General features: G+C 36.1%; 1 protein-coding gene across 19 annotated transcripts in view; it reads left to right on the top strand.

The window, feature by feature from the left end:
* The window catches only part of CLOCK (clock circadian regulator), a 139,062-nt gene that overhangs the window by 68,941 nt on the left and 42,667 nt on the right, over positions 1 to 27,454 (top strand). For 15 of the 19 annotated variants that reach the window (XR_013827962.1, XM_079919460.1, XM_079919448.1 and 12 more), the window contains 7 exons: positions 1,876 to 1,967; positions 4,031 to 4,114; positions 7,527 to 7,616; positions 9,930 to 9,989; positions 14,706 to 14,854; positions 17,789 to 17,880; positions 23,588 to 23,677. Coding sequence is in view for 18 of the 19 variants with exons in the window: in XM_079919460.1 (XP_079775586.1) it covers positions 7,570 to 7,616; positions 9,930 to 9,989; positions 14,706 to 14,854; positions 17,789 to 17,880; positions 23,588 to 23,677 (438 nt within the window). In the remaining variant the exon portion in view is untranslated. Of the gene's footprint in view, positions 1 to 1,875; positions 1,968 to 4,030; positions 4,115 to 7,526; positions 7,617 to 9,929; positions 9,990 to 14,071; positions 14,217 to 14,705; positions 14,855 to 17,788; positions 17,881 to 23,587; positions 23,678 to 27,454 lie in introns of those variants that run through there. The other 4 variants (XM_079919462.1, XM_079919453.1, XM_079919454.1 and 1 more) reach the window with 4 other exon arrangements.

The raw sequence follows: 27,454 nt of genomic DNA, 5'->3' as shown, positions 1-27,454 counted from the left end.
AGATTTTCTATTTCTTCATGATTCAGTCTCGATAGGTTTTATATTTCTAGGAATTTATCTGTTTCCTCTAGATTATCCAGTTTATTGGCATTTAATTGTTCATGATAGTTTATTATGATCCTTTGTATTACTTGGTATCAGTTGTAATGTTTCCTCTTTTTGTTGTTCTTTGCTAAAAACACTTTTTTTCTGTTGTTTTATTTATGCTCTATTTTGTTTCTGCTTTAATCTTTATTATTTCCTTCCTTCTGCTAACTTTGGGCTTTTTCTGGTTCCTTGAGGTATAAAGTTAGGTTCTTTATATTTGACATCTTTCTTCTTTTTTAATGTAGTATTTACCACTATAAACTTCCCTCTTAATGATGCTTTTGCTGCATCCCATAAGTTTTGATGTTTTGTGCTTTTGTCTCAAAATATTTTCTAATTTCCATTTTGATTTCTTCTTTGACCCATTGATTGTTCAAGAATGTGTTTAATTTCTACATGTTTTGAATTTTCCAGTTTACCTTATACTACTGATTTCTAGTTTTATTCCATTGTGGTCAGAAAAGATATTTGATAAAGCATTTCAATCTTCTTAAATTTGTTAAGACTTGTTTTGCTCCCTGATGTGATCCATCCTGGTGAATGTCCCCTGTGCATTTAAGGAAAATGTGTATTCTGCTCCTGTTGGGTGGAATGTTCTGTTAAGTCCATTGGTCTTTAGTGTTGTTCAAGCCATCCGTTTTCTTATTGACCTTCTCTGTCTAGGGTTCTGTCCATTATTGAAACTGGGGTATTGAAATTTCCTACTATTACTGCGTTGTTGTCTGTTCCTCAGTTCAGTTCTGTCGATCTTTGCTACAAATATTTGGGTGCTTTGATGTTGGGTGTATATATATCTATAATTGTTATATCTTCCTGATAAATTTGACCGTTTTATTGTATAATGTTCTTTTTGTCTCTTGTGACAGTTTTTTACTTAAAGTCTATTTTGTCTGATGTAAGTATGGCCATTTGTGCTTTCTTGGTTACCATTTGCATGGAATATCTTTTTCCAGTCTTTTAGTCTCTGTGTGTCCTTAAATCTAAAGTGAGTCTTGTAGATAGCATGTAGTTGGATCTTGTTTTTTTATCCGTTTACCTACTTTGTCTTTTGACTGGCAACTTTAATTCATTTGCATTTAAAGTAATTACTGACAGGGAAGGACTTATTGTTATTTTGTTCATTGTTTTTGTCTGTCTTGTAGCATTTTGTCACTTTTTTCCTGTCTTGTCTTCCTTTGTGTTTCATTGTTTTCTTTTAGTGACATGCTTTGATTCTTTTCTCATTTCCTTTTGTGTATCCTGTATAGATGTTTTCTTTGTGCTTACCATGGGTCTACACAAAACATCTTATAGATTTAACAATCTATTTTAAGCTGATAACAATTTAACTTCAAAAACTCTACTCTTTTACTTCTCTCCCCCACCACACTTTATCTCCGTCACAAATTGCATCTTTTTATATTCATTATATATGAGTATTCATTAACACATATGTGTGTATTCATTAACATATTTTCATAGCTATACTTATTTTTATACTTTTGTCTTTTAACTTCTATAGTAGAATTAAAAGTAACTGTTGTAGTTTTTTTATTTTTAAGTTATTTTCTTTTAGAGACAATTTATAGAGTTTAGCATTTGTTATATATTGGTTTGGCCAAAAAGTTCATTTGGGTTTTTCCATAAGATATTACAGGAAAATCCAAACAAACATTTTGGCAAACCCAATACATTTTTGTGACAAAGTTATAAATTTTGTTATGTTTCAAAATTATTTTGAAACCTTCTTCATGATAAATGTCCATATAAGTTGAGTAAATCTAACACATTTTTTTCTGGTTTAAACAGAATTCTGAGACTGATGGTCAGCCATACAGAAGAATACATTGAACTTACAGTTTTCTGAAGAATCAGTTCAAAAGATCCCCAAAATACAAAAGGTAATGAAAGGGTTGTATCTTGGAATGTACTTTGAAATGACACTTGCCCAGGAAAATGGGAATTACAACCAACCTAAGAGAAAAGATTTGAAGGTACTGACATTAAGAATTTCCTCAATGAGGACTTCCCCGGTGGCACAGTGGTTAAGAATCCTCCTGCCAAGGCAGGGGACACGGGTTCGAGCCCTGCTCCGGGAAGATCCCACATGCCGCGGAGCAGCTAAGCCCGTGTGCCACAACTACTGAGCCTGCGCTCTAGACCCCGAGAGCCACAACTACTGAAGCCTGTGCGCCTAGAGCCCGTGCTCCACAACAAGAGAAGCCACACTGCAACGAAGAGTAGCCCCCGCTTACCGCAACTAGAGAAAACCCGCGCACAGCAAAGAAGACTCAACACAGCCAAAAACAAATAAATAAATTTATTAAAAAAAAAAAAAAAAAAAGAATTTCCTCAGTGAAATGTCCCAACATGATATCCTTAAAATAAAGTTCACAGATCCCATCCTTAAATATGAGCTGTAGCCAAAGATCACTGGACATTTTAGGAAAGCCTCTTTTGTGAGAGTCAAAGACCAAACCAAAATAGAAAATACCAAGTTAGGGGAAATGGAGACCAGATAGGCAGGTAAAAATGGAAAGAAACACAAAACTGTCATTTAATAGTTTGAGAAATAAGAAGAGATGCTAAATCCATGAATATGAGAGAGAAAAAAATAAGAAATGAAATCAGAAATGGAAAACTCAATGGAAGGGCTAAAAAATGATACTGATGTTGAAAGTAAAGCAAAGAGAAAATGGGAGAGAAAAGATAAGAAAATTGGGGAAACTGTCCAGGATCTCCAATGTTAAAAAAAATAGGAGCTCTAGAAAGAGAATAGAGGGACTAGAGGGGAGAAATACAGAATAGTGAATGATTCAGCAAAACTCTCCAGAAATTAGAGGACACACATTTACAGGTCGAAAGAGCCCATAGAGTGACCAATGCAGATATGAAAATTAGTCCAAAATAGGGCATAGACCTGTTAAATTTTGTTAAACATAAAACTACATCTCTGATAGTTTAGTCCAAGATCTTTTCTCTACTTTTCCAGCCAGTTGATAGACATGCTATATTTAAAAGAGAGGTAAAGGAAGAGCTTCCAGAATAAGAAAAATAATAGGTCACATATAAGGGATCAGTAATCAGAATGGCTTTGAACTTCTTTCTTCTTCTTTTTTTTTTTTTTTTTTTTTTTGTGGTATGCGGGCCTCTCACTATTGCAGCCTCTCCTGTTGCGGAGCACAGGCTCTGGACGCACAGGCTCAGCGGCCATGGCTCACGGGCCCAGCCGCTCCGTGGCATGTGGGATCCTCCCGGACCGGGTCACGAACCCGTGTCCCCCGCATTGGCAGGTGGACTCTCAACCACTGCGCCACCAGGGAAGCCCGGCTTTGGACTTCTTGATCCCACACTGGAAACTAGAAGACAGTGGAGAAGGGTGTCTCCACTGAAGATAGAAGGGAAAAATGATTTTCCTTCATAATTCTGAGGGAAAAATGATTTCCAACTCAGTATTCACAATCTAGCTAGACTGTTAATTAAGGATAGACCAATGTTAGTTTTAGATTTGTGATGTCTCAAAAAAATTTATCTGCCATGTTTCCTTTCTTGGGCAGTTAATGTAGGAGGTACTCAACAAAAATAAAGAAGTAAACTAAAAAAAATGAAGCCGTAGGAAGAAACAGGGAATGCAACTTACGTAGAGACCCAGGAAATCACCAAGATGATAGTGAAGAGTGATCCCAAGATTACAGCTGGTCACCAATTATAGTTATCCATTCCCAGTAGGAGTAGGTCAGAAGGTGCCAGGAGAAATAGCTGCAAAAGATTAAATTGGTAGAATCTGTAATGTATTTGAAGATATTAAAAGTAGATTTAGACAAGAGTTTAGGGCTGAATTGTAGATAAGTATTCAGAAAACCAGGTAAATAACAAAACAAAACAATGATTAACTCTAGGGAAAACTATTCCAAAAAACAAATTGTAGTATACCATATGGCTTAACTGTGAATTGTATTTACAGAGTCATAATAATGTTAACTCTGGATATAACCACCTAGCCAAAATCACGGTATTGGAAATTTGGGCAAGCGTGCGTGTATATGAGGTAAGGATGGGGGAGTCAAAGCTAAATTATTATTTTTTATAGTGGAATTCGGTAGATGATGGCTTAAAAAAAAAGACACTTTAGAGAGCAAAAGCAAGCACTTTTAATAATTACATTGGGGACAGCTCAAATAAATTGGGAGTGTATAGGCATCCTACCTAAAATAGAATCAAGAAGTAATAAAGTAAAAGTTATTAGAGATAGGGAGTTAACTACCAAGGGAAACAGTTAAAGAGATGAAAATGGTTGAAAGTAGGAAATGCGGATCAGAAGACTTCTGATTTTTTAAAAAGTCTTGTAAAACGGGATACTTTAAACTCTGAACAAGTATACATTTGTGAAAATAAACACTTAAGTTTTAAAATGAGAGAGCGGAATGAATTAAAGATGTTGAAACACCAACTGTACACAACTCTGACAAGTGGTTTTTCTGTGAAAGGGAGCAGAAAAGGAGGGCCATTCCTGAAGGGGGTTGCTGGGTCGAGGAAGTTTTTGTCTGTTTTGTTTGTTTTTTAAGATAAAATACTAAGATGTTGATCAGAATATTCCAGTTATAGAGGGAGAAATTAGTGATGTAGAAATGGAAAGCTTTGAGAAGTGACAGCAGGTGGGACTCAGAGGACAAGATACTGATACTGCATAATTTATTTTTAATGCAGAATGTGTTATATTGTATGTAAGAGTTCTTTTCCAAAGATGGAGTGCCAAGCACTGAGATTTTCTGTTAATTATGTGTAATGTTGCATGCTGCATTTAAAACATACCTGCTTCCATATTTTGCAAAGTTTGAATTGCTTAGAAGGTTTGTTAGTTAATACCTGCGCATGTGATAAATGTTTTAAAACTTGTTTTTAAAATGATGTTTATAAAAAAAAAAATGCCATCCTGCCCTCCACTGTGATAAAATAGTAATGTGGTGCTTACTCAGCTGGGAATTCATATCATTGAATGACTTTGAGCTCAAGTTGCTTAAGTAAAGGAGCATTTGATTCCTAGCAGTAACTTGATCCTTTATCATTTAATTTGTAACTGATCCTTTTAAAGACAGATTATTTCATACCATAGTGGTCTATTAATATCAATATTTAAGAAAAATGACTTTTAATAATATTTAATCTGTATTAGACCATCTCCTTGCTGTGAGTAGGGACATCGCATGCCTTCTAAAAATGACTCCTTAGAATCCATGCCATGAGCAAGTGTGACTCTGCCTAGTCTTTTTTGTGCTGAAAGTGTGAGTCCTAGGATAGAGCCCACACAAGACCTTTGGCTGCTCCCACATTACCACTTTGTCTTGTTAAAGTTAATTCAACACCATGTAAAGAAGTCAAGAGGAATCTCCTAACAGTTGCTTTAGAGTACTTAATTGGGCCTATTTCACTTCTTCCTTTATCTTTCCCTTAAATATAGCATGCCTATCAGTTGGCTGGAAAAGTAGAGGAAAGATCTTGGACTGAACTATCAGAGATGTAGTTTTATGTTGTTCGGTTAGCTGGGCAACAGATAGTGTTTGGAAAAATATTGTTAACCAACAATAGTAAAGTAGCTTAATAAAGCATCAGTCTACCTTCTAAAGCGTTTTGGATTCACTTCCCTTATAGTCAGCATGGCCTCTCCTATATAGTATAAGTTCTTATTCTTGGGGTCCTTTTTTCCCTCTAGTTTGCCCTATTTCTACCTTCTGATAATTAAACAAGCATATACTTGCTGCCATATAAGGCTCAGATCTGGTCTTTTAACTTTAAACTGAAACTGTTTTTTTAATCCACTCAAATTGGCTGTGTTACCTTTGCACTGTTCTTTCTGTTCTAGTGATAGAACCAACCTCTGTTATTACCATGATGCTAACTAAGTATGTCTGTTAGACCAGAGGGCTGTACTTAGGTGATCTTTAAAGTCTCTTCTAACTCTAAAATTCTATAATTTTCTGTTCCATCTGCTGATGTTGACCCAGACACTTAAAATCACTATTTTATCCTGGAGTTAGTTCTTTTTATTTTTCCTGACTCCCCTCACTCATTATCTTTTAAGAACTCTCAGCCCTTCACAGTTCTGCTTCTGCAGCCATAACCACATGGGCAACCCAGCATCATTTATCCAGAGTTATTCTCTCTTCCTTTCATGAATGTACATTTAAAAACAATGATAGAGTATTACAGAGTCTCATGTCCTTTAATATTCTCTCATTTAGTTAGAGTTACACAATAATTTACACTATTTTCTAAACTTTAATTAAAAAATAATTCTTGTGCCTCAAAACTGTTAGGATATTTATTAGAGTTAAGGTGGTTATTCAATATTTAACTCATGACTATCAGATGTAAGTATCTTATATGGGTAAAACCTGCTTTATACTTTAGCAAAACTGTATAGAATATAGAGAGATAAATTTTAGGCTTATGACTGAGTTTTAAAGCAGTAAATTTTAATCCCTTCAGTGTGAGTATGAAACTTCATAATAAGGCTCTTCTCTGCTTGACTTGCCTTCACCCCTTTACCACTCCTGTTGTCTCTCACTTTATGCTCTAGTAATTAAAACTTTCAGTTGTAATATGCCTACATTTTTCTCTAAAGAGAAAACTCTCTCAAATATGACGCTCTCTCATAAATGCCTGTGCCTTTGCAAATCACTTTTCTTGTGGCTTAGAATCCCTTCAGCTATTACCTCTTCCTGTCCTTTAGTCTGTTATTTCTCAAACTTAAATGGTCATACAAATCACATGAAGACCTTGTTAAAATGTAGATTTTGCTTCAGTGGGACTAGAGTTGGGATCAAGATTCTGTATTTTAACAAGCTCTCAGATGATGATCTCTGGAGCACATTTTCAGTAACAAGAATCTAGACTGCCTAACAAACTCACTGTCATCAAGAATATTTCCTCTGACTGCCCCCCCCACCAATATACCTTCATCATCCCTTTTATTATAATTATTTAGTTATCCATCTCCCTCTTTAATTGCAGATTTTTGCCTATAGTGATGGTGTCTCTCATCCTTCTATTTCCAAAGCTAACTATACTGTTTAACAGAAAGTAGGCTTTCAACAAATGTTTATTGCCCATTAGCTGGTGTTATTATAACCTACTTACATAGGCTTACATATGTAGCCTACGTAGTCTAATATATATACTGAATATTAAGAGTGGCTTTTTAATTTCCACTATTTTGTTATAGAAAGAAAATGAATTATGGTCTTCAATTTTTGTTCCCCTGTAGTCCTTTTTTTAAAAGGAAAAAAAGCCTCAAATGTGCCTCAGCTAAGTATATTTGCTTGAAAATAATGTTATAGCCTTCAGTAGAAACAAAAACATTTTGAAGTCTCTATGAAAACATAGTATTTCTCAAATTACTGTGTTTGTAGACATAAGTTTTTTAGAAAACTAATGACCATTTATTTTTCTTTCCACCCAAGGAGAAGTACAAATGTCTACTACAAGACGAAAACGTAATATGTTATGTTGTTTACCGTAAGCTGTAGTAAAATGAGCTCACTTGTTGACAGGTATGTTTTTAGAGACTTGTTTATTTTGAATTATATAAAGCTATTTAAAAAATTCACTGTTAGAGTAATGGTCTATATCAAACTGATAAAAGGAGTATTATGCTTAACCATAATTACTGTTCCATTTACCTTCTGTACCGAGCAAATTTCATGTAATAGTAAGTAAGGTATATTATCTAGAGCCAAAGTCAACAGCATGTGGCTTGTGTTCTGAATGGATCTTGAACTGTAATTCTGAGCGATCTGGTCAGAACTGCTCTGAAATAAATTATGACAATTGCAGATGTTTGCTTGGCGCTTTGTGGGATCATCTGTCTCCTTATCTGTTGGTTCTAACTTCAGCCCTTTAAGCACCTTAGCATTTGTGACTCATGAGAGTTGACTCTAATTAGGATTTCATTAGTTGAAATTATAATCTTTAAATATTACTATTGGGAAAAGGATGGGCCTCCTTGTTTCTTTGATTTAAAGACTATTTTTTTACATTTTAACATGTCTGACATTGGGATTCATCTTACAATTGGCTTATCATAGTTTAATTGGTGGCATTGTTTTCTTTCGCAGTGGCACATAAAATAGTAAGTCTTATAGTCAGTGGTGTCTTAAATTTGATGAAACACAGTACCAGTTTTTAAAAAATACCTGCTCTTTGACAGCTAATGTACAGAGCACTTTTTATGTCTTACTTCATTTAACTTCACAATAATTCCATGAGAATTTACAGATGAGGAGTCTATAGGCCAGAGAGGTTAAATAACTCGTTTAAAGTCACATAGTAAGTAATAAGGTGGAGTTATGACCTGTATTGGTCTGACACTAAAGTTCCTATAGTTCCTGTGCTTTTATTATAGTGTAATGTGTGATTCTTCCATAGGGGATTCTTTAAGAGTTTTGTAGCTAGAGTTGTGCACAGAAGTGACTTTGACATCTAGGGACAGCTTTCCTCCCTTTTCTGTGAGGTAAATAGTGAAGGTATGTACTCTATCAGAGCTTAAGACTTAAGGGGCAAGGAGTTTCCTCAGGGAGGCCTGCCTGCCACTGCCATGGATGTGGGCTGTGCCGTAGTTTCAGGTGAAATCTATGTGTAGTCTTTTCCTCAGAAAGGATGTTTCTTCACTACTCCTAAAGATTAAATATGATTTTGGCATTATGCTTCTGAATGATGGTCACTTCCTATTCTAGACAGTATGACCTGTAGGGACAACATCTGGGTGTTCAGACATAAAGCAGTGGTTTTTAATATGAGTTCATTATCTCTCTGAATATCGTGAAAGTTATGGACTCTCTTCTCAATAATGTACGTTTACATACAGAGTTTTTTATAAATTTCATTGTATACATGGAACCCCAAACGTCTACTCATGAACCTCTATGATACGAGATTTGTAGATGGTCTCAGTTGTGGGGCTCGTAGGCACTTTATAGGCCACAGAAAGATGTGGTTAAAGAAGTGAATAGTGAGTTCATGTAAAAGCTCATATCACTTGCAACTATTTACTGTTGCCCCTTAGATTAAGGAGTTAGCCACCAGTGCTCTTGGTTTCATTTGTTAGAATGCTCTTCCCCTTGGTCTTCCCATAACCAACCCCTTCTTGTCGCTTAGATCTCAGGCTCAAACGTCCCCACTTCAGCAAGTCCTTCCCTAACCACTCAGACTAAAGTAACCACCTAGTAATTAAAACATCACCCCTTAAAAAAATAATAAAATTCATACATTTTCATGTTGATTTGTTTCTACTAGAAAATAAGCTATATGAGAGTGGGGATCTGTATGTCTAATTAACTGCTCTGTAACCATGTCCAGAACAGAGCCTGGTACATGAGTGCTAACAAATATTTGTCAAATGAATCAGTACTGAGTGAAAATATATCAGTATAAGTTAATATGCTAGATATTGTGATGTTTCTGAGTGATTTGTGTTTTGTAAAGTAAATGTCTCAGAAAATGTTTTTTAAATGTGCTACTATAATTAAAAATAATTTCAAATGAATCATTTTATATAATGGCAAATATACTGACTTTCTATAGATTTTCACTGGTTACTAAAAGTTTGGAATAAGATATTTAACCTCTGGTAAAGTTAAATTCTTGTTTATTGTAATAAACTTTTTAAAATGTAAAACATAGTTGAACTTTGTTTGTCTATATGTGTTAGAAAACAGGTTAGTAGTTACTGAGTTTGAACTTATGCAATCCATAACTCTACAAAAATCCTAGGATATAACTGATTTGATTCGTACGTTGTTTTAGTATTGCTGTTGCTTAGTGAGTCTGCTCTCTTATTTTCTCCATCCACTTTCTTTTTCTTTTAGAGACGATGGTAGTATTTTTGATGGGTTGGTGGAAGAAGATGACAAGGACAAAGCAAAAAGGTAGTTCAACTTCAGATATAAAGTAGTAAATAAATGAATAATAAATAAATGTAATAGTAAATCAGTGATTTCCAAAATCTATCTGCCTTAAGAACTTAGATATGTTAGCAAGGTGGAAGAGGTTAGAGTATCAGTATGTAGTTTATAAATTAAATTATCCTCTAAAAGTGCCCTTCTCACCACATCATATTATGGCACATAATATTTACATGACATCACTGGGGATGTTAGCCTTCGTCACTCGACTAAGGCAGGGTTTGCCTAGATTTACCATTGTAGTTACTCTTTTCTGTTAACCCACTCTATTCTTTGGAAATAATTTATTTAGGATAGCACACCTTCAGAGTAGGGATGGGGGAATTAAGCTTCACCTCTCATAGGAAGGGATATCTACACATATTTGAAATTCTTCTGTAAAAAAAAAAATCTCTTTCCCATTTATTTATATCTCTGTGGACTCATGTATATTTTGTATGGACTCATGATTTATTTTGTACTTTAGGTTATACTTCAGTGCTGTGTTATTCTGTTGCTCAGTTTGTTCCAGCTTTGGCCTTTGGGAGGTCTTTCTGGGTGGGCTTCTGTGTCTTTTGACATGCCTCCATTCTCCAACAGAAGGGAAAGTGGGTGGTGGAGAGTAGGCGTGGGGGGGAAGAATTGATGGAGAGGTATCATCAAGTAGGTGACAGGATGGGATCTAGAGCCCTGGTGGTGATGGTGGGGGCTTGACCTTAGATACGGGCCTTGATGGTGATTACAGTATCAGGAGGGAGGGTCCAGAGAGCATTGCAGCCAAGTGTGGAGTCATTGAGGGTGAGCAGTAAATACTTTATGGTTTTTTCCAGCCACATTGAACTACTTGGGTGCTCAGACATGAGGGTGGAGAGTGTAGTAGCATTACATACAGATACAAACGATAAACATGTAATAAGTAGTAGTTCCTAAATGTCTGTATTTAGCAAAATAAAAGGTACTGGGATAAGAAGAATATTCCCATAACCAGATAGACTGCTAAATTCTTAAATGAATGATTAAAATATATCTGGGAAGAAGATTTTGAGGAAAGCTATATACAACTTTATTCAAGGAAATTAAAAGACCTGAATTTGAAGCTAAAAATATATTGGATGTAACTCCTTTTCCTTAACTTCAATCTAGTGGGGGAAGGTTCTTATAAAATAATTCAGGGTAGAGAGAAAGTCACTGATAAGGTGGGAATAATCAGTCTTGCCTGAATGAAGAGGCAGAACTTTTTTTTTTTTTTAACATCTTTATTAGGGTATAATTGCTTTACAATGGTGTGTTAGTTTCTGCTTTATAACAAAGTGAATCAGTTATACATATACATATGTTCCCATATCTCTTCCCTCTTGCGTCTCCCTCCCTCCCACCCTCCCTATCCCACCCCTCCAGGCGGTCACAAAGCACCGAGCCGATATCCCTGTGCCATGCGGCTGCTTCCCACTAGCTATCTACCTTACGTTTGTTAGTGTATGTATGTCCGTGCCTCTCTCTTGCCCTGTCACAGCTCACCCTTCCCCCTCCCCATATCCTCAGGTCCGTTCTCCAGTAGGTCTGTGTCTTTATTCCTGTCTTACCCCTAGGTTCTTCATGACATTTTTTTCCCCTTAAATTCCATATATATGTGTTAGCATACGGTATTTGTCTTTCTCTTTCTGACTTACTTCACTCTGTATGACAGACTCTAGGTCTATCCACCTCATTACAAATAGCTCAATTTCGTTTCTTTTTATGGGTGAGTAATATTCCATTGTATATATGTGCCACATCTTCTTTATCCATTCATCCGATGATGGACACGTAGGTTGTTTCCATCTCTGGGCTATTGTAAATAGAGCTGCAGTGAACATTTTGGTACATGACTCTTTTTGAATTATGGTTTTCTCTGGGTATGTGCCCAGTAGTGGGATTGCTGGGTCATATGGTAGTTCTATTTGTCGTTTTTTAAGGAACCTCCATACTGTTCTCCAAAGTGGCTGAACCAATTCACATTCCCACCAGCAGTGCAAGAGTGTTCCCTTTTCTCCACACCCTCTCCAGCATTTATTGTTTCTAGATTTTTTGATAATGGCCATTCTGACTGGTGTGAGATGTAGTTTTGATTTGCATTTCTTTAATGATTAATGATGTTGAGCATTCTTTCATGTGTTTGTTGGCAGTCTGTATATCTTCTTTGGAGAAATGTCTATTTAGGTCTTCAGAGGCAGAACTTTGAGGAATTAACTTGGACAGATTTAAAGGCCAAGTTTAGAGATGGATAAGGTGAGCTAAGGGTATTCTGTTCACAGAGACTTTGAAGGTTTGATCGTGTTTTTAGGGGACCAAAAATGCTATGGCTGTGGGAAACCTTGGAGAAAGAGAAGGCCTCATAATAATGCTGTCAGAATTAAATGGACCATGTTGAACGCTGACATCTGTGCCCTGTTATTATTGAGGTCATCACAAGGGCTGAATACGTCCAACCTGAACGTAACATGAAATAAAGTTGCTTTAATGGGTGTGATCGACTGGTAGAATTGGCAGTGATACTTGATTTCTGTATGTTTCTTATGCTGGAGTTAAGATGCCTGTTTTAAATTGTTACTTCTTGGTAACTGTATGATCCTGGGCATATTCTCTTTTATGCCTGAGTTGTCACACTTGTAACATGAAAAATAATAAAGTCTACTTTGTAGGAATTAAATGAAATTTCATGTATGTTTCTAGTAGTGCCTTATATACACCATTTATACAATTATATACAATTTCCAGTAGTAACTTATATACAACAAATAATGGCTCTAAATTTTACCCATGTCTTCAGATATTTCATATATGATAATTCTCAGTTGCTTATTTCCTACTTACTCCTTTCTAGAGGAATATAACTAGATCTGTATGTCTAACTTCCTCTAGTATGTGTCCTTTAAAATGTCAAACAGGCAATTTCACCATATTTAAATTCTCCCCAAACCATTGGTCTACCGAAACTAGTATCTCAAGTTATATTACACATGGTCATCTGGCCTCCAGTCTTGTTTTGCATACAGTAAATTTCCAGTGGTATTTGTTATATGAATTTGTTTTGCCAAGCACTGATCTTTTCATTACTCTAGTGCTAGAATGGTCTTAACAAGGAGTTCTGTTCATGTCAGTCATTTCTTTGCTTAAAACCTTTTAGTGCCTTCCCATGGCTTTCACTATTAAACTAAATCCTTTTGTGTAGCATAAAAACTTCATGATTTTTTCTTCCAGTACTTATTATTCCTAATTGCCACCCACCCTCCTCCCCCAACTCCAGCATAGCTGGGCACAGAAAGCTTGTACACTAGCTACATGAGCCATGCTGAACTACTTGTGATAGATGTGTGGCCCTTATTTTATTTTTTTGGCCGCACCGCACAGCATGCAGGGACATTAGTTCCGTGACCAGGGATCAGACCCGTGCCCCCTACAGTGGAAGTGCGGGGTCCTAACCACTGGACTGCCAGGGAATTCCTGTTAGGTTTTCATCTTTGTGCAAGTTTCCTGTGTCTGGAATGCCCTGCTCACACCCTGCCACCATCCCTTTCTCACTTAGCCTTCATGACTCAATTCGGCACACTTAAGGAGGTTCCATAGGTATTAGGTGAATTTCTTGAAAGGGCTTATCTTTCTGTAGTATCCCTAGTCCTTATTAGCACAGTCTCTGTCATTATAACAAAGCACTCAATGTTTGGTGAGGGAGTCAGTTAATTTCTGTTACGTTTCTTAAGAGGTTTGAACAGTTGTATTTTTTCTCAGTACTAATACAGAATAAATGCTCCTTTACTGAAAAAAATTAAATTAATAGAATTATCCTCTGACCTTTGGGGATCTTTTGGGAAAGCAGTGTACTTTCTAAAGTTGAATTCTAAAATCTGACTTCACAAAGCAGGTAATTAGAAGTATTATGGAATGATTAATTGCTCTGTAAATAATTGTGTTTATTTATCTCAAGAGTTCTCAGTACAACTAAGAATTTGCTTCTAGTTACTGCTTCACATAGAACAGTGGGAATTATTCCTTTAGCACACATATTTTGAGTGCTTACTGTTTGTTAGGTGTTATGCTTAAGTACTTAGATGAAAAAACTGGGGCTCTGTTATCAAGAAGCCTACAACCCAGTGGAGAGACAGCTATGCAAAAGAGTGGTTACAGCTCTGTGTTGGAGGCTGGGAAGGAGGAATAAAGAGGAAGAATGTGTGGGTAAGCCTGAGGGTAGGGAAATTTTCATTTGTAGATTTCTGTTTATAATTTAAAACTTACAGGAGATGGATAACTTTCTCCTATTCAATAATTTTTAATGATTTGAACTTATACATTATATGTGCTTTCAGAAACTGTATCTCAGTAATATTCATAATAACCTTATAAGGAAAATACAGATTCTTGGTAAATATTAGATTAAATAAAACCTGAGATTTGAATGTAGTTTGTCTTACTGACATTTTCATAAAAACATGTAGGCCGAATGCTTAAAATGTAAAAGCTTCTTTAGTGGTTAAATTAAGAAGAAAAATTATTGCCCTGATTAACTGTATATTGTTGGTAACCTAGGATATAAATATTTATTACCATCTGTATTGACAGAAGTACATGCTCTGTGGTTGTGTCTGTATTGAGCACTGTATTAAACTATTTGTGTAATTAAATGGACTGTTTGAAAACTGGTTATTTAATTTTTTATTTCATCAGGGTATCTAGAAACAAATCTGAAAAGAAACGTAGAGATCAGTTTAATGTTCTCATTAAAGAACTGGGATCCATGCTTCCTGGGAATGCTAGAAAGATGGACAAATCTACTGTTCTACAGAAGAGCATTGATTTTTTACGAAAACATAAAGGTACATTTTTAACTTTGTAAAATGGATTTTTTTTTTGAATAATAACAGACTGTCTCTGAAAGCATAATGTGATGAAATCTTGGCAGTGATGGCTTGAGACTGTATGCTTCCTAACCATTTTTAAGAAAAGGAAATAATTGCTTTTTTAAAGATTTCCTGGTATGTTCTTTCTTTCATTCAACAAACATGTATTTAGTGCCTACTAGTATATCCTAGATTCTTGTGGTGCAGGGTAACAGTCCTGGCCCTCAAGTAACTCAGGCCAAGGGAGACAAACATATAAACAGCTAATTGCAAAGCAAGTAATTATAATGTGAGTAGTGCTCGTAAACTGTAAACTTTGTGTGAGAACACAGAGGAAAGAATGTGTCAGGGAAGTCTTAAACAGTTAATTTTTCAACTGAGACTTCCTGTTAGCTTAAGAAAAACAGCATTTCACATGGAGGAAATAGCATGTGTAAAACCAGAGAAGCAGGGAGAGTTCAGTTTAACCGGAGCATAGTTTGAGTTGGAAAGTTATGGGTCTATTTGAAAGAGAAGCAAGAGTCAGATCATGAGAACTTTATATGTCATTTTAAAAGATTGCTTCAGTGTATATCTAGGAAATAAAAACACTGTGTTTTAAAGTGATTATTTGTTAATCAAAGAAAATCACTTTGAGTAAATAAGTCATGAAAAGAAAATTTTAAAGAATGTTAAGTATTTTGGTACTTAATAAATGCTACTTAATAGAAAATAGGTGAAAAACTTGTAAAAGGACATTTCTTTTTCAGATGGAAATGAAACTGCAGAACTTCTCAGAAAGAGAATTTGTAACTAGTGCCTCTATTTATTGCTAGCTCACTCTGTGATACATTACTAGCCTGGTTTATGCTCCACCATTGTTTAAAAATTTTTTTTGTTAGTTTAATTAATGCCATGACCCCCTACCCCCTCTGCTACCAATAAATCGGTAGCTTTTTCTTATATTTCATCCTCTTCTGCATCTCCGAAGCACTGGAAATTTTCATCCATCCTCCACTGGCTTCCTTTTCCCTTGGCCTGAGATACACTGTACTTCTTCATTCACCTCCCCCTCCCAACTGAGCTAACTTCTTTCCTCTTTCTTTTTCTGCCCTCTGAACATGACATTTCTCAAGGTCTTGTCTTTTGTGCCCTTGCTTTCTCTATGCTCCTTCCCTTGGTTTTGCCTCTCTCTTAAACTACTAAATCTATATTTCTAGATGCAAACTTTTCAGTTTTTTTTTTTCCAGGTAACTTCTGGGTCTTTGTTTTACGTGTCCTCAGACTCAACGCATCTGAAGTTGAATTCATTTTCATTTGTCAAGTCATCTCTTTCTCTCAGCTTTCCTTTTTCCATTTTCACACCACTATCCTTTCAATCCCCTGGGACTCAAGCCTGAGAAGAGTTTTGCATTTTTTTCATCTTCTGTAGTACAGTATCACAGTTGCCAGTTTTGTTGATTATTCTCAAAATTGCTGGTCTTCATTTTTATTGCCACCATTATCATTACATTTTATCTCTACAAATAGTATTCTCACTAACTTCAGGGCCCCTTGTTAGATAGCACACTCCTTCCTCAGACATTGTAGGAGTTCAGTAAATGATTGTTGAATGAAATGAAATAATATGCATGCATAATTATTTACCCCTGACAATAGAGGATTCATTTTGGCACTTAGATTTTTTTTTCAAAATTGGGTATATGATTCTCACACCAAAAAAATTTACCTTAAATTGAAAGGTGATTCTTATATACTTCTTACTCTAAAAATAAACCTGGGTTTAACTAAACTTGATGGGATTTGCTTATGGATTTAAGTCCTTTTTTCTGAGTGTATATAATGTGAATTTGAAAAGCATGACTATGTTCCACAGAATTAGTAGCTATACTTCTCAGTTACTCTTCATATCTAGTACAGGCATTTCCAATATGCCAAATTTTGGGTGCCAATTTAATATGCTATATTTATATATCTGGTAATAGAAAAATCAAAACAACTTAGTCCATTTTTTTCACTGCAAGGTAGAGTATATTTTGTAGAGTAAGCTCTATGACATAGATTTTAATTTTACTTGTTTGTTTTAATATATCTGCATTTAAAAATGAAAAAATATTACCTGAATAGTTCACATTTCATCATTTATGAATAGTTTTCTCATAACTAAATCCATTAGAAGTATGTTGCAAGATAAACTATATTGTGTTAAAATGTGTGCCTTAAGCCAGGGATCTGCAAATTTTTGACCAGCTTCCTACCACTAAGAAAACATATCAGAGGTCACTAAGCAGGATTACTCTGGGTTTATTACTATAAAGTTTTTGCCTAAAATTTTATTTTAGTCTCCTTGATTAATTAAGAATAGAATACCTTAGACTGGAAAGAATCTTTCTGCCTGGCAATAGGCAGGCCTAAAGTCATTCTTTTTATTTATTTATTTATTTTTTTTGGAGTGAAATAAAGTCATTCTTTTTTAAAAGCAGACTGACTGATCTCCTTGGCTCCTTTCCTCCAGGTTCACGTCCTTATGTCTGCTCTAGGTGCTACCGTTTGAATGGCAAAGAAAGGAAGGAGAAAAAGAACATATTCCTAATGCTTGGTCTAATCTGCTTGTTCTGATTCTTGTTTGGTCATTGTGTAAAGCAGGAAGCAATCTCAGGCCTGTCAGCAATACAGGTTCTCAGAGCTCCCCAAAGAAAATCCAAAGAGACTGGTATTTTCAGGAGAGCAAATCCAAGGAGATAACTTGCTACATTAGCTCAAATATTTCCTCATCCCCAAACTTGGACCTCCTGATAACCTACCTAGACCAATGAATGTTATTGACTATGGTTTAAGAGTGGGAGAAGGGAAGGCAACTTGTAGGACTTTTGTACCACCACCCTCTCCCTGTGGTTGGACTATACGGCTAATGTGTCAATCTGTTTACAGAAATCACTGCACAGTCAGATGCTAGTGAAATTCGACAGGACTGGAAACCTACATTCCTTAGTAATGAAGAGTTTACACAATTAATGCTGGAGGTATGTCCAGATTTAATTTTTGAAAAGTTTTATTTTCCTTAAAAGAGAAATCATGGGGGTTACCAATTTTAGTATAGTTTTAACAATATTAATTTAATATTGAAAAATCTTAATTCAGTGTAAGTCAGTCAACTATCTCTTCAGTTAAAGTTAACTGATGTAAGTATTGTAAGGAAATAGTACTATGTGGTAAAATAATGCCAAATCTTTGTGGTTTCAATAACATCTGAATTTTTGACAGGCTTAATAAAAGTCAGAAACCTATAACTACCAAGTTCTCTACCTGGACCACAGTAACATTCAAATGAAAAATAAAATATATTATTCATCACATACTAAATATTATTATGAAATATATTCTACTAGACAGTAAGATTTTTTTTAACAAATTAAAATCCACCTAAATACAACATAAAATGGTAATAAATGAAGTAGTTTGAAAATATTAAAATAATGAAATATACATTGAAAGGCAACTTTTCTCAATTCAAATAGAAACTTCTAAAACGAAATAAGTAGATGTTCTTTTGCGACAAAATTATTTTTGAAAACAATTCAGGTCATATTTGCTTAGAATTGCAAAACTTAATAACTCATACAATCAATTATAAAATCCACAAAAATTTTGAGTCACTCATACCTATCTATTTTACTTTTTTACTTTTTGATCATTTCCTATTTACATTAATAAGGTATCATCTATGCACACAAAGTACGGAGTTCAGTATCAGATTTCCATGAAAACTTACAATAAACAAAGGTGGTATACTTTGGTGGTAACAGTTAAGGACAAGAAAAATACATATGCAGAAGGTAGACATGGAAGAAGTAGAGGAAAGCAGTTGAGGTAGGAATATATAGAGGTTGTTAAATAATTTACATTTCTCATTCTGTTTGTTTGGGTCTGTTATTTTAGAACTTAAGCATTTTTCTGTGTGGTATATGTAATGCGGTGTATGTATATGTGATAGCCATGTCTCAAGTGTCTTTGTATATTGACCAAAGCCTAAAGCAACATTATTTTGCAAATTAATGAACTATTTTTCTATTTATACTTTAGGTGGAACAGTTAATTGCTGGATTAATTAAGTCTTTATTCAGCAGAAATGTTACCATATGAAAATTTGTTGGAGTATAAATACATTGTATATATATTTAAAGTTGTGCTTAAAATCTGAAAAATAACAGAGCACTTTTCACATATTACCTCAGTGAATCCTCACAATACTCTTCTGAAGATAAACTATTAGTATCCCTTTCTAACTTTCAGATGAGGAAATTGAGGAACAAAGGGATTATGAAATTTGCTCAAAATAAAACAGTAATTAGCTTAGCTAGGACTCACTGCAGGAAGACTAGCCTCTGGTCCCGGTGGCCCCAGCCCTTGTGCCCACTGCCACTCATGAGACTTGTTTTCAGTGAAGGCTAGCCGTGGCACAGGACTTTTAGCTTAGTAACCAGCAGTCAACTCTTTAAGTTAGTGGACACTTAAGTTACAAACCAAATAATAGTTCCAATTTTGTTAAATTTTTTCTCCTCTTAAAGGTAGTTTGCCATTGTCCGAAATTATCTCTTTAGATAGAAGTAATACATTTATGAAAGGGTACACACAAGCTAATGTCTGTAACCACAAGAAGAAATCAACTCATTTAATTCCTCTTTAATTTTTTCTTTGATTATTTCTCAGTGTAATCATTTAATAAGATCTTCTGTGTTAATCATAAGCTATTTATGTACCCTGCTTTATTGGTGTGAAAAATTTTTTATAAATTCATAAATTGATGTAATATCCACACTTAAGAATCTTAGCAAGGTAAATTACCTATTCACTAATAAGCTAAACGGAAAGCATTGTCCTCAAATTTGTCTTTACAATGAACAGATTTTTTAAATTAATTGCCAAGACACATGTAGTGCATATGTAGATAAGTGTTAAAAATAAAAGAGTCCAGAGATTGTAACATTATATATAATATGCAACAGAGAAAATTTAAACATGTTAATTTTGAAAATATAAATTAGTTGTCTCATGATTATCCTCACTGCTTTTAAAATTACATTCCTGAAAGATACTACATTTATTTATTTTCAATATGTCAAGCATATTTTTGATTTTTAGTGAATATTTACAACTACTAAGTGAATATGCATTTTAAGTTCATATTGCCAAGATTGAAGGATATGTATAAATGTGTGTACTGTAACCTGAGTCCAACTAACCTAGTTGTGTTACTGTTTGCTGGTCATGTTGATAAGATTACAGTTAGGCAGTCTGGATACCCGTTTCAGCAGAATTTCGGATGTAGGCTATATCGTAGAATGTTAGAGCTGCTAGTAGAGGAGTTGGGGTCATTCAGCTCAACCTCTTCATTTTACGGATGAGGCCTGGAGAGGCTACAGCCTGTCTGGTCAGATTGCTAATTAATTCAAGAACTCAGACTAAGATCTTAAAATTCACTTATACCTTATGTGTTGGCTGTCTTTCTCCATTCTTCTGTTTTCACCCGTCCCTCTTCCTCTTGTCTCTGTTGCTTAAGGAATATTCCTTGCTACCCTTGCTGGGGGTGTTGAGAGTAGCCAAGGAAATCAGGGCAGTTTACCCTGACCAGACCTCTATGCAGAGTCATCCCTGTGTGAAGTCATCTCCTTGTAAGGAGTTCTTTCTCCTTGGCAGCTGACAGCTCTCTCCAGTAATCTACAAGGGAAGGGCCAGTGCCCTGCCTGCCTCATTACAAGGTGGTTCTGTCCCCTTCCCTAGAACTTCCATCCAGTCTTCCCATATTAAACACCCACTAAGGAAACAGCGAAGGTTTACACAGGCCTTTTGTTGTGGGTAAAGTAGATGTCAAATAGGAAGGTGAGTTTTAACTAATGAGCCCTTTCCCTCCTATCATACAACGTGGGCAAGGGATAACCTTCAAGGTCTTCAGTCTTGGTATGAGGATGTCCTTCTGTGTCTTGATCTTCCTTCCACATCTCTTGAGTCTTCCTCCCCAAGGCCCCTTCAGTTTTTGGTGTACCTGCTTACCTTCTTGGGAAATTAGATTCCTCCACTCAAAAGAAGTTTGAGCCCTGGATCCCTTCTTGTGTTAATTAAGACTTGGTGAGATGCTGATGGAGGCTTTTCTCTGCTGAATCTTTGCCTGCTTTGAAAGAGGAAGGGGCAGGCTCTGGTTCTGGGAGTGGAATCAAGTCATTAAGAGTTCTGATTTTAGTTGATTCTCTTCACAGAAGAGAGTTGCATCCTAATTCCTAGCAAATAGAGATCATCATAGAAAATAGTAATTTGCTTTCAAAGATGACACAATCTAGCTTCACATGAGAAAAGCATGTCCTTCTTAACATCATTTTGACCCTTTTCCTTAGGAAATAATACCAGCATTATTGTACCAAGGAGTTTTTGTAAAAATTTCATGAATTTGCTTAAAGTATAAGATTTTCACCCCCTCCCCTTACATTAGCCAAGAATGAGTTTGAGCCATTCTAGAAAACAGGCATCTACTCAAAATAAGTACTTTCTGATATCCAAACGTCTCCCTCAATAGAAGAGGAGGTGGGGGATGCCTTTTTCCCTACTTCCAACACGTACCTCAGCAGTTACTTGGAGGGAGGTTACTCTAACTCTCAGATCCATAAATTACATACAGGTTATTTTTTAGTTGCCATGGGCCACACATATGCTAGGTGCTGCAGATACAGTATTGGAGGAGTTATACATAATTCTCACTAGAGATTGTATCTTTTGAGAGCACCCTAAAACAAGAAATTCAAATTTAGTGTGATAACTATTTATTTATTTATTTATTTTGCGGTAGGCGGGTCTCTCACTGCTGTGGCCTCTCCTGCTGCGGAGCACAGGCTCCGGATGCACAGGCCCAGTGGCCATGGCTCACAGGCCCAGCCGCTCCATGGCATGTGGGATCCCCCCGGACCAGGGCACGAACCCGTGTCCCCTGCATCGGCAGGCGGACTCCCAACCACTGTGCCACCAGGGAAGCCCTGTGATAACTATTTTGATAGGAGAAGAGGAACTCCTCTCACGGTGTATCTTTTCTGCTGTATATCTTCAACATCTTTTCTATTGCATCTTCTTTCCCTTCAGCCTGCAAATATATTTCAGTTACTTTTTAAAAAAATGACTTCCCTTGATACTTTGTCCCCTCAAAATGTGTCCTTTCATGAACTTTAGAAGGGAAGAAAGAGTGGTTTATAATAGACTTCTGATCATCCACCCATCTCTAAACTCATTGTAGTGTGACTCACCTTCCTATGGAAATTACTCTTAAAAGTCACCAAAATTCGGTCCTCATTTTCTCATTCCTTGTTTTATTTGATTCTATGTTATCCTGAACCATCCCTCTTCCTCCTCATTCACTTTGTCATTCTTTCTTCCATTGACTTCATTGACAACAGTGTATTCTGTCTTTGTCATTTTCTCTGGTGCTTTTGCTCCTTCTCATTCCCATAAATAGATTATTCCCCAAGGATTTGTCTTTGGCATTCTCCTCTCTTTTGCAGATCTCATTTCTTCAGCTGCAACTTTGGTGCCTAGGATTCTCAAATGAAAAACTTTGTGATATGTGAATACAGGATTGCTTTATTATTATTATTACTATTTTATAAATTTATTTTTAAAAATTTTTGGCTGAGTCGGGTTGGGTCTTCGTTGCTGTGCACGGGCTTTCTCTAGTTGTGGCTAGTGGGGACTACTCTTCACTGAGGTACGCGTGCTTCTCATTGCAGTGGCTTCTCTTGTTGCAGAGCATGAGCTCTAGGCACACAGGCTTCAGTAGTTGTGGCATGTGGGCTCAGTAGTTGTGGCTTGCGGGCTCTAGAGCACAGGCTCAGTAGTAGCGCACGGGCTTAGTTGCTCCGCAGCATGTGGGATCTTCCCGGACCAGGGCTCGAACCCATGTGCCCTGCATCGGCAGGCGGATTCTTAACCACTGCACCACCAGGGAAGTCCCAGGATTGCTTTATTATTAAGTATTGTTCCCCTATGCTGACTTCTCTCCTGAACTCTAACATCACATTTCTTAATGCTTGCCTAAGTCCGTCCTTCTCTATTCTTACTGCTGCTAATTTCTTTTGGATTCTCCTTAACTTCCCCAACTATTCTGAAGGCCACTGAGATTTTCCTCTTAATTCACTTTTTCCTCTAAATCCATTTTACACACTGCTTCCAGACCACTCTTGAAAAAAGTCCATATGTCTTGCCCTGGTATTCAAGGCCTATCATGATCTGACCTCAGCCTACTTTTTCAGCTTACTCCCTTTCACTTTATTCCCCATGTATCTCCCTGTGCTTCAGTCTGTACATAATATCTGTCTGTTAATATATCCAAAGGTGGTAATGTGTTCTTTTGTGTGCCGAAGACATATTATTGGTGGCCTATGTGCTTCGGAGATATTAACATCTTCAAATAAGGCCATTGTTGTATAATAACATGATAAAGGTAGAACATTGTTTCTACCTTTTAGAAACCAATCATCCAATAATGGCCATAGAGTGATTTTTTTTTTCCAGAAGCATTTTAAAATGCACAAAGATAGATACTAAGGTATTGTAAAGGGGAAAAGCTAGCATTTTGACAGTGCTCTGGAAATTTCCACAGTTAAGTCCTTTGTCATTTATCTTAGATTTTTATTTCTGTCCTGTGAAATACTTTTTTCTTTTCATTTAACTGACCATTATGTTTAATTTCAGGCTCTTGATGGTTTTTTTTTAGCAATCATGACAGATGGAAGCATAATATATGTGTCTGAGAGTGTAACTTCATTACTTGAACATTTACCAGTAAGTATAAAAATCCTGTGATCTTCTTATTTAATGCCTGTTCTAAACGTTCTAAAGCACTAAGCAGTGGACCCCTCAGAGCAGTGCTGAACAGCGGTTGGAGCGGGGATGCGACCTCTAAATAGTCTCTTGTTTTAGTATGTCTGTGTTTTCTCAGGTCAGTCATTAATCTATAGTGACTAAATATTCAGCTACCACTTCACCTAACCTCTATTCTTCTTGCCCTCTTTATTATCATGCTGAGTTTTCAGTATTAACTTTTTAATCAGTGTGGTGAAGATGTTGCTTAATCACTGAAATTATCTTGAGAATAACTAAATTTCTACTGAGATATTTGTTGCAGCTAAATAATAATTTTCTCAAAAGAATGACTTATAAGAACATACTGAAAATAATAGATAAGAACTTTTGTGCTCTGTGGCTTGAGTTGATAATATTTTAATGGCCATATTCAATTTGTTGTTAATAATCAAAAGAGTAGATAATTCGAGAAGAATTATAATTTTGATTAGAATGGTGAATACCTGAATTATGTATTTGCTGTTTTGCTTAACATATATTTATTGAACATCTGCTCTGCCAGGTACTATGCTAGGTGCTCTGCTACAATTGACAGTTCTTATGAATTTGAAGTTTTTATTGAATATGTAATGTTCTTATCTAAGATGGTGTTACCCAGAAACTGGGTTCGCCTCTTGGTGGGTGCCAAGCCAATAGACCCAACCAAGCCAAAGACTGGGAGAAGGAAGGATTTATCATAACTCGCAGCAAGTAAGGAGAACACGTGGTGGTGGGGGTGGGGGGGATCCTTCACAAAGTAGTGTCTCCCCAGACAGCAAAATTGGGGAAGTTTTAAGCTAAGGGCACATGCATATTCAGGAAGGGGCTTTAGCAGAGGAGAATTCAGCATAGAAGTGAGGCAAAGGTTGACAGAGTCCCAGCTTTACTTGGCTGAAGTCAGAAAAGGTCAGCATCATCATTATATCCTCCACTTGGGGTGGGGGGCCTTGGTTCCTACAGAGCTCAGATGTATTATTATGTATATCCTTTGAGAAGGAACTAGGACTCTGCTTTATCCCTGCACTATTGTTTGCCTGCCTTTTCTCTCTCCCTGCATTCCTTTGTTCCCTTCAGATCATTAAATACTGAGATCAGGGCAAGCATTGTGGCCAGGCTTAGATTACAAAATGGCTTCTCTTATGTCAAGAAAGCTATTCCTGGTTCTCTTTCTCCAGGGGCCCCCTAACTTATCTGCTTACAGTGGGGCTTGTGGTGTAAATATTTTGAAGTTACTTATAAATTACTCTTAAAATGCCCATCTCTCGAAAATGTATAACAGTGCAGAGTCAACTGTTCTATAAGGATCTCTTTCAAGAGATGTTGAAAAGCAGTATCTCCTTCCCTCTGATTACTCTGCTACTTTGTACTTTGTAAAGAGAATGGACTCTATACTTAAAAGGCCAGATTCTAAAAGGGTACTTTGTTTCTGAAAGCCAGGCAGTAAGTAGTAATTTGCTAATTTCTTTGGGTCACACAGAAAATGACTTGGCTTTACTGCTTCTCTAGGGGCTTTCTTTACAAGTAAGCTCAAACAATAGGTGATTAGCCCAACATCTAAAAATTGTTTGGGAATAAACAGTGAGATTATAGCAACATGTAAGTAAACTACTATGGGCAGAGAAAAGGACAGAATTTTCTGGAGGACTCTTTTTAAAAAAATATTTACGGGGCTTCCCTGGTGGCGCAGTGGTTGAGAATCTGCCTGCCGATGCAGGGGACACGGGTTCGCGCCCTTGTCTGGAAAGATCCCACATGCCGCGGAGCAACTGGGCCCGTGAGCCACAATTACTGAGCCTGCGCGTCTGGAGCCTGTGCTCCGCAACGAGAGAGGCCGCGATAGTGAGAGGCCCGCACACCGCGATGAAGAGTGGCCCCCGCTTGCCACAACTAGAGAAAGCCCTTGCACAGAAACGAAGACCCAACACAGCCATAAATTAATTAATTAATTAATATTAAAAAATATATTTACGTAGTGAAAAAAGCCAGGGAAAGAAATCCTCGATAGGATTAAGATATGACTAAGATAAGATTGAATAGTGGGTTCTAATAAATAAAACGAAAGAATGTATATAACAAAACAGAAGCAGGCTCACAGATAAAGAAAACAAACTGGTGGTTACCCGTGGTGAGAAAGATGGGGGGAGGGATGAGATAAGGGTATGGGATTACCCCTACTACGTATAAAATAGATAAGCAACAAGAATATATTGTACAGCACAGGGAAATATAGCCATTATTTTGTAATAACTTTAAAGTATAAATAACTTTTGTAATAACCTTGTAAAAACTTTTGTAGTAACTTTGGAGTGTAATCTATAAAAAAACTGAATCACTATATTGTGCATCTGAAACTAATAATACTATAAATCAACTATAATTTAAAAAAATAAAGTTAAGTAACTTGAATAAATGTATAATTATATGCTTTTAAACCACAGACATTTTTATTGGATTTTCTTTCGGTTATGTATTTATAGAAACTATATAATCTTTAATTTAGTCATAGTCAGGGTATAATTTGCAATGTGGTCAGACTTTTTAAAAGCCTGCTTCTTGGGCACTTTCCCTGGACTTCATTGAGAATTAGATTCCTTTTCTCTGTGTTCTCACGTTACCTTATACGTACTGCCACCGTGACACTTACAGTGAATTGTAATTTTCTGTTTATTTTGATAATAATGGTAGATGTAAGCTTCCTAAGTGCAGGGACTTCATCTCTGTATCCACGTGTGCTGGCTAATTTCTCAGAGAGGCACTTACGAATTATTGATTGAGTATAAGAAAGTGAGTAGATTATTTGATGTAGATGTTTTAAAAACTCCTTCCTAATGGCATACTGTTGTTGGATCTTTAGTGAGGGAATATTTAATTGCATTTTGAAATAACAACTTGTCTACCACAGATCTAGTTGGGATCCAAGTGTTTGATCATTAACATTCTCCCCTCAGTGAGAAACCTTGTCACCATTCCCTCCTGGATTTTTTTTTTAAACTTTTAATTTTAGAACTATTTGTAGATTTATAGAAAAATCAAGAAGATAGTACAGAGAGTTCCCATATGTCCCCTACCCAGTTTCCTCTGTGAGTAACATCTTCTGGATCTTTTTGATAGTCTTGTCAGCCAAAGCATGTAGCAGGTGAACGTTTGGGCAGAGGAGGTCTCTGCTGATCCAGCAGACCCATTTCATTCCATGCGGAGTTAATAGTAGCCTTTATTAAAACAGTTTTTGTGTTTTTTTTTTTTACCGCTCTCCAGTTACGGTGGATACTTTCCTTCACATCAGTGACAATGTTGTATGTTATTTGAAGGTTTGAAAACAAAAACACAAGTGTGTTTTGAGGAAATGAAGTAATACTTGTTTAGGATCAAACACAGTAAGGAAAAAAGTATGTGATTTTCTGTTTTGGCTTGCCATTAATAATTAAACTGTAACAGATGCTAAACAAAAGGTTTAAAACAATGGTGTGCCTTTCTTTGTATTTGAACATGCATACCTTTTTGTCTAAAACAGAATTTTGGCTCTTGCCCAGAGGGGGAGAAACATTAGCAAATCTCTAAATATAGACTTTAGTGTTTATAATTCAGTTCTGTTGAGAAATTAAAATTTGCCATCTTAATCAATGGTCAGTGTAACAACATTTTTAAATTTAAATTTGACTGTAAAATTGCAAGACTGATTCTATAGGTCCTGCAAAAAATTTTTTAACTTTGTCATAT

Source organism: Stenella coeruleoalba (genome assembly GCF_951394435.1).
Source record: "Stenella coeruleoalba genome assembly, chromosome: 4".
NCBI classification, from domain to species: domain Eukaryota; kingdom Metazoa; phylum Chordata; class Mammalia; order Artiodactyla; family Delphinidae; genus Stenella; species Stenella coeruleoalba.
The sequence above is the reverse complement of the archived record's forward strand: the minus strand, read 5'-3'. Positions and strand labels throughout refer to the sequence as shown.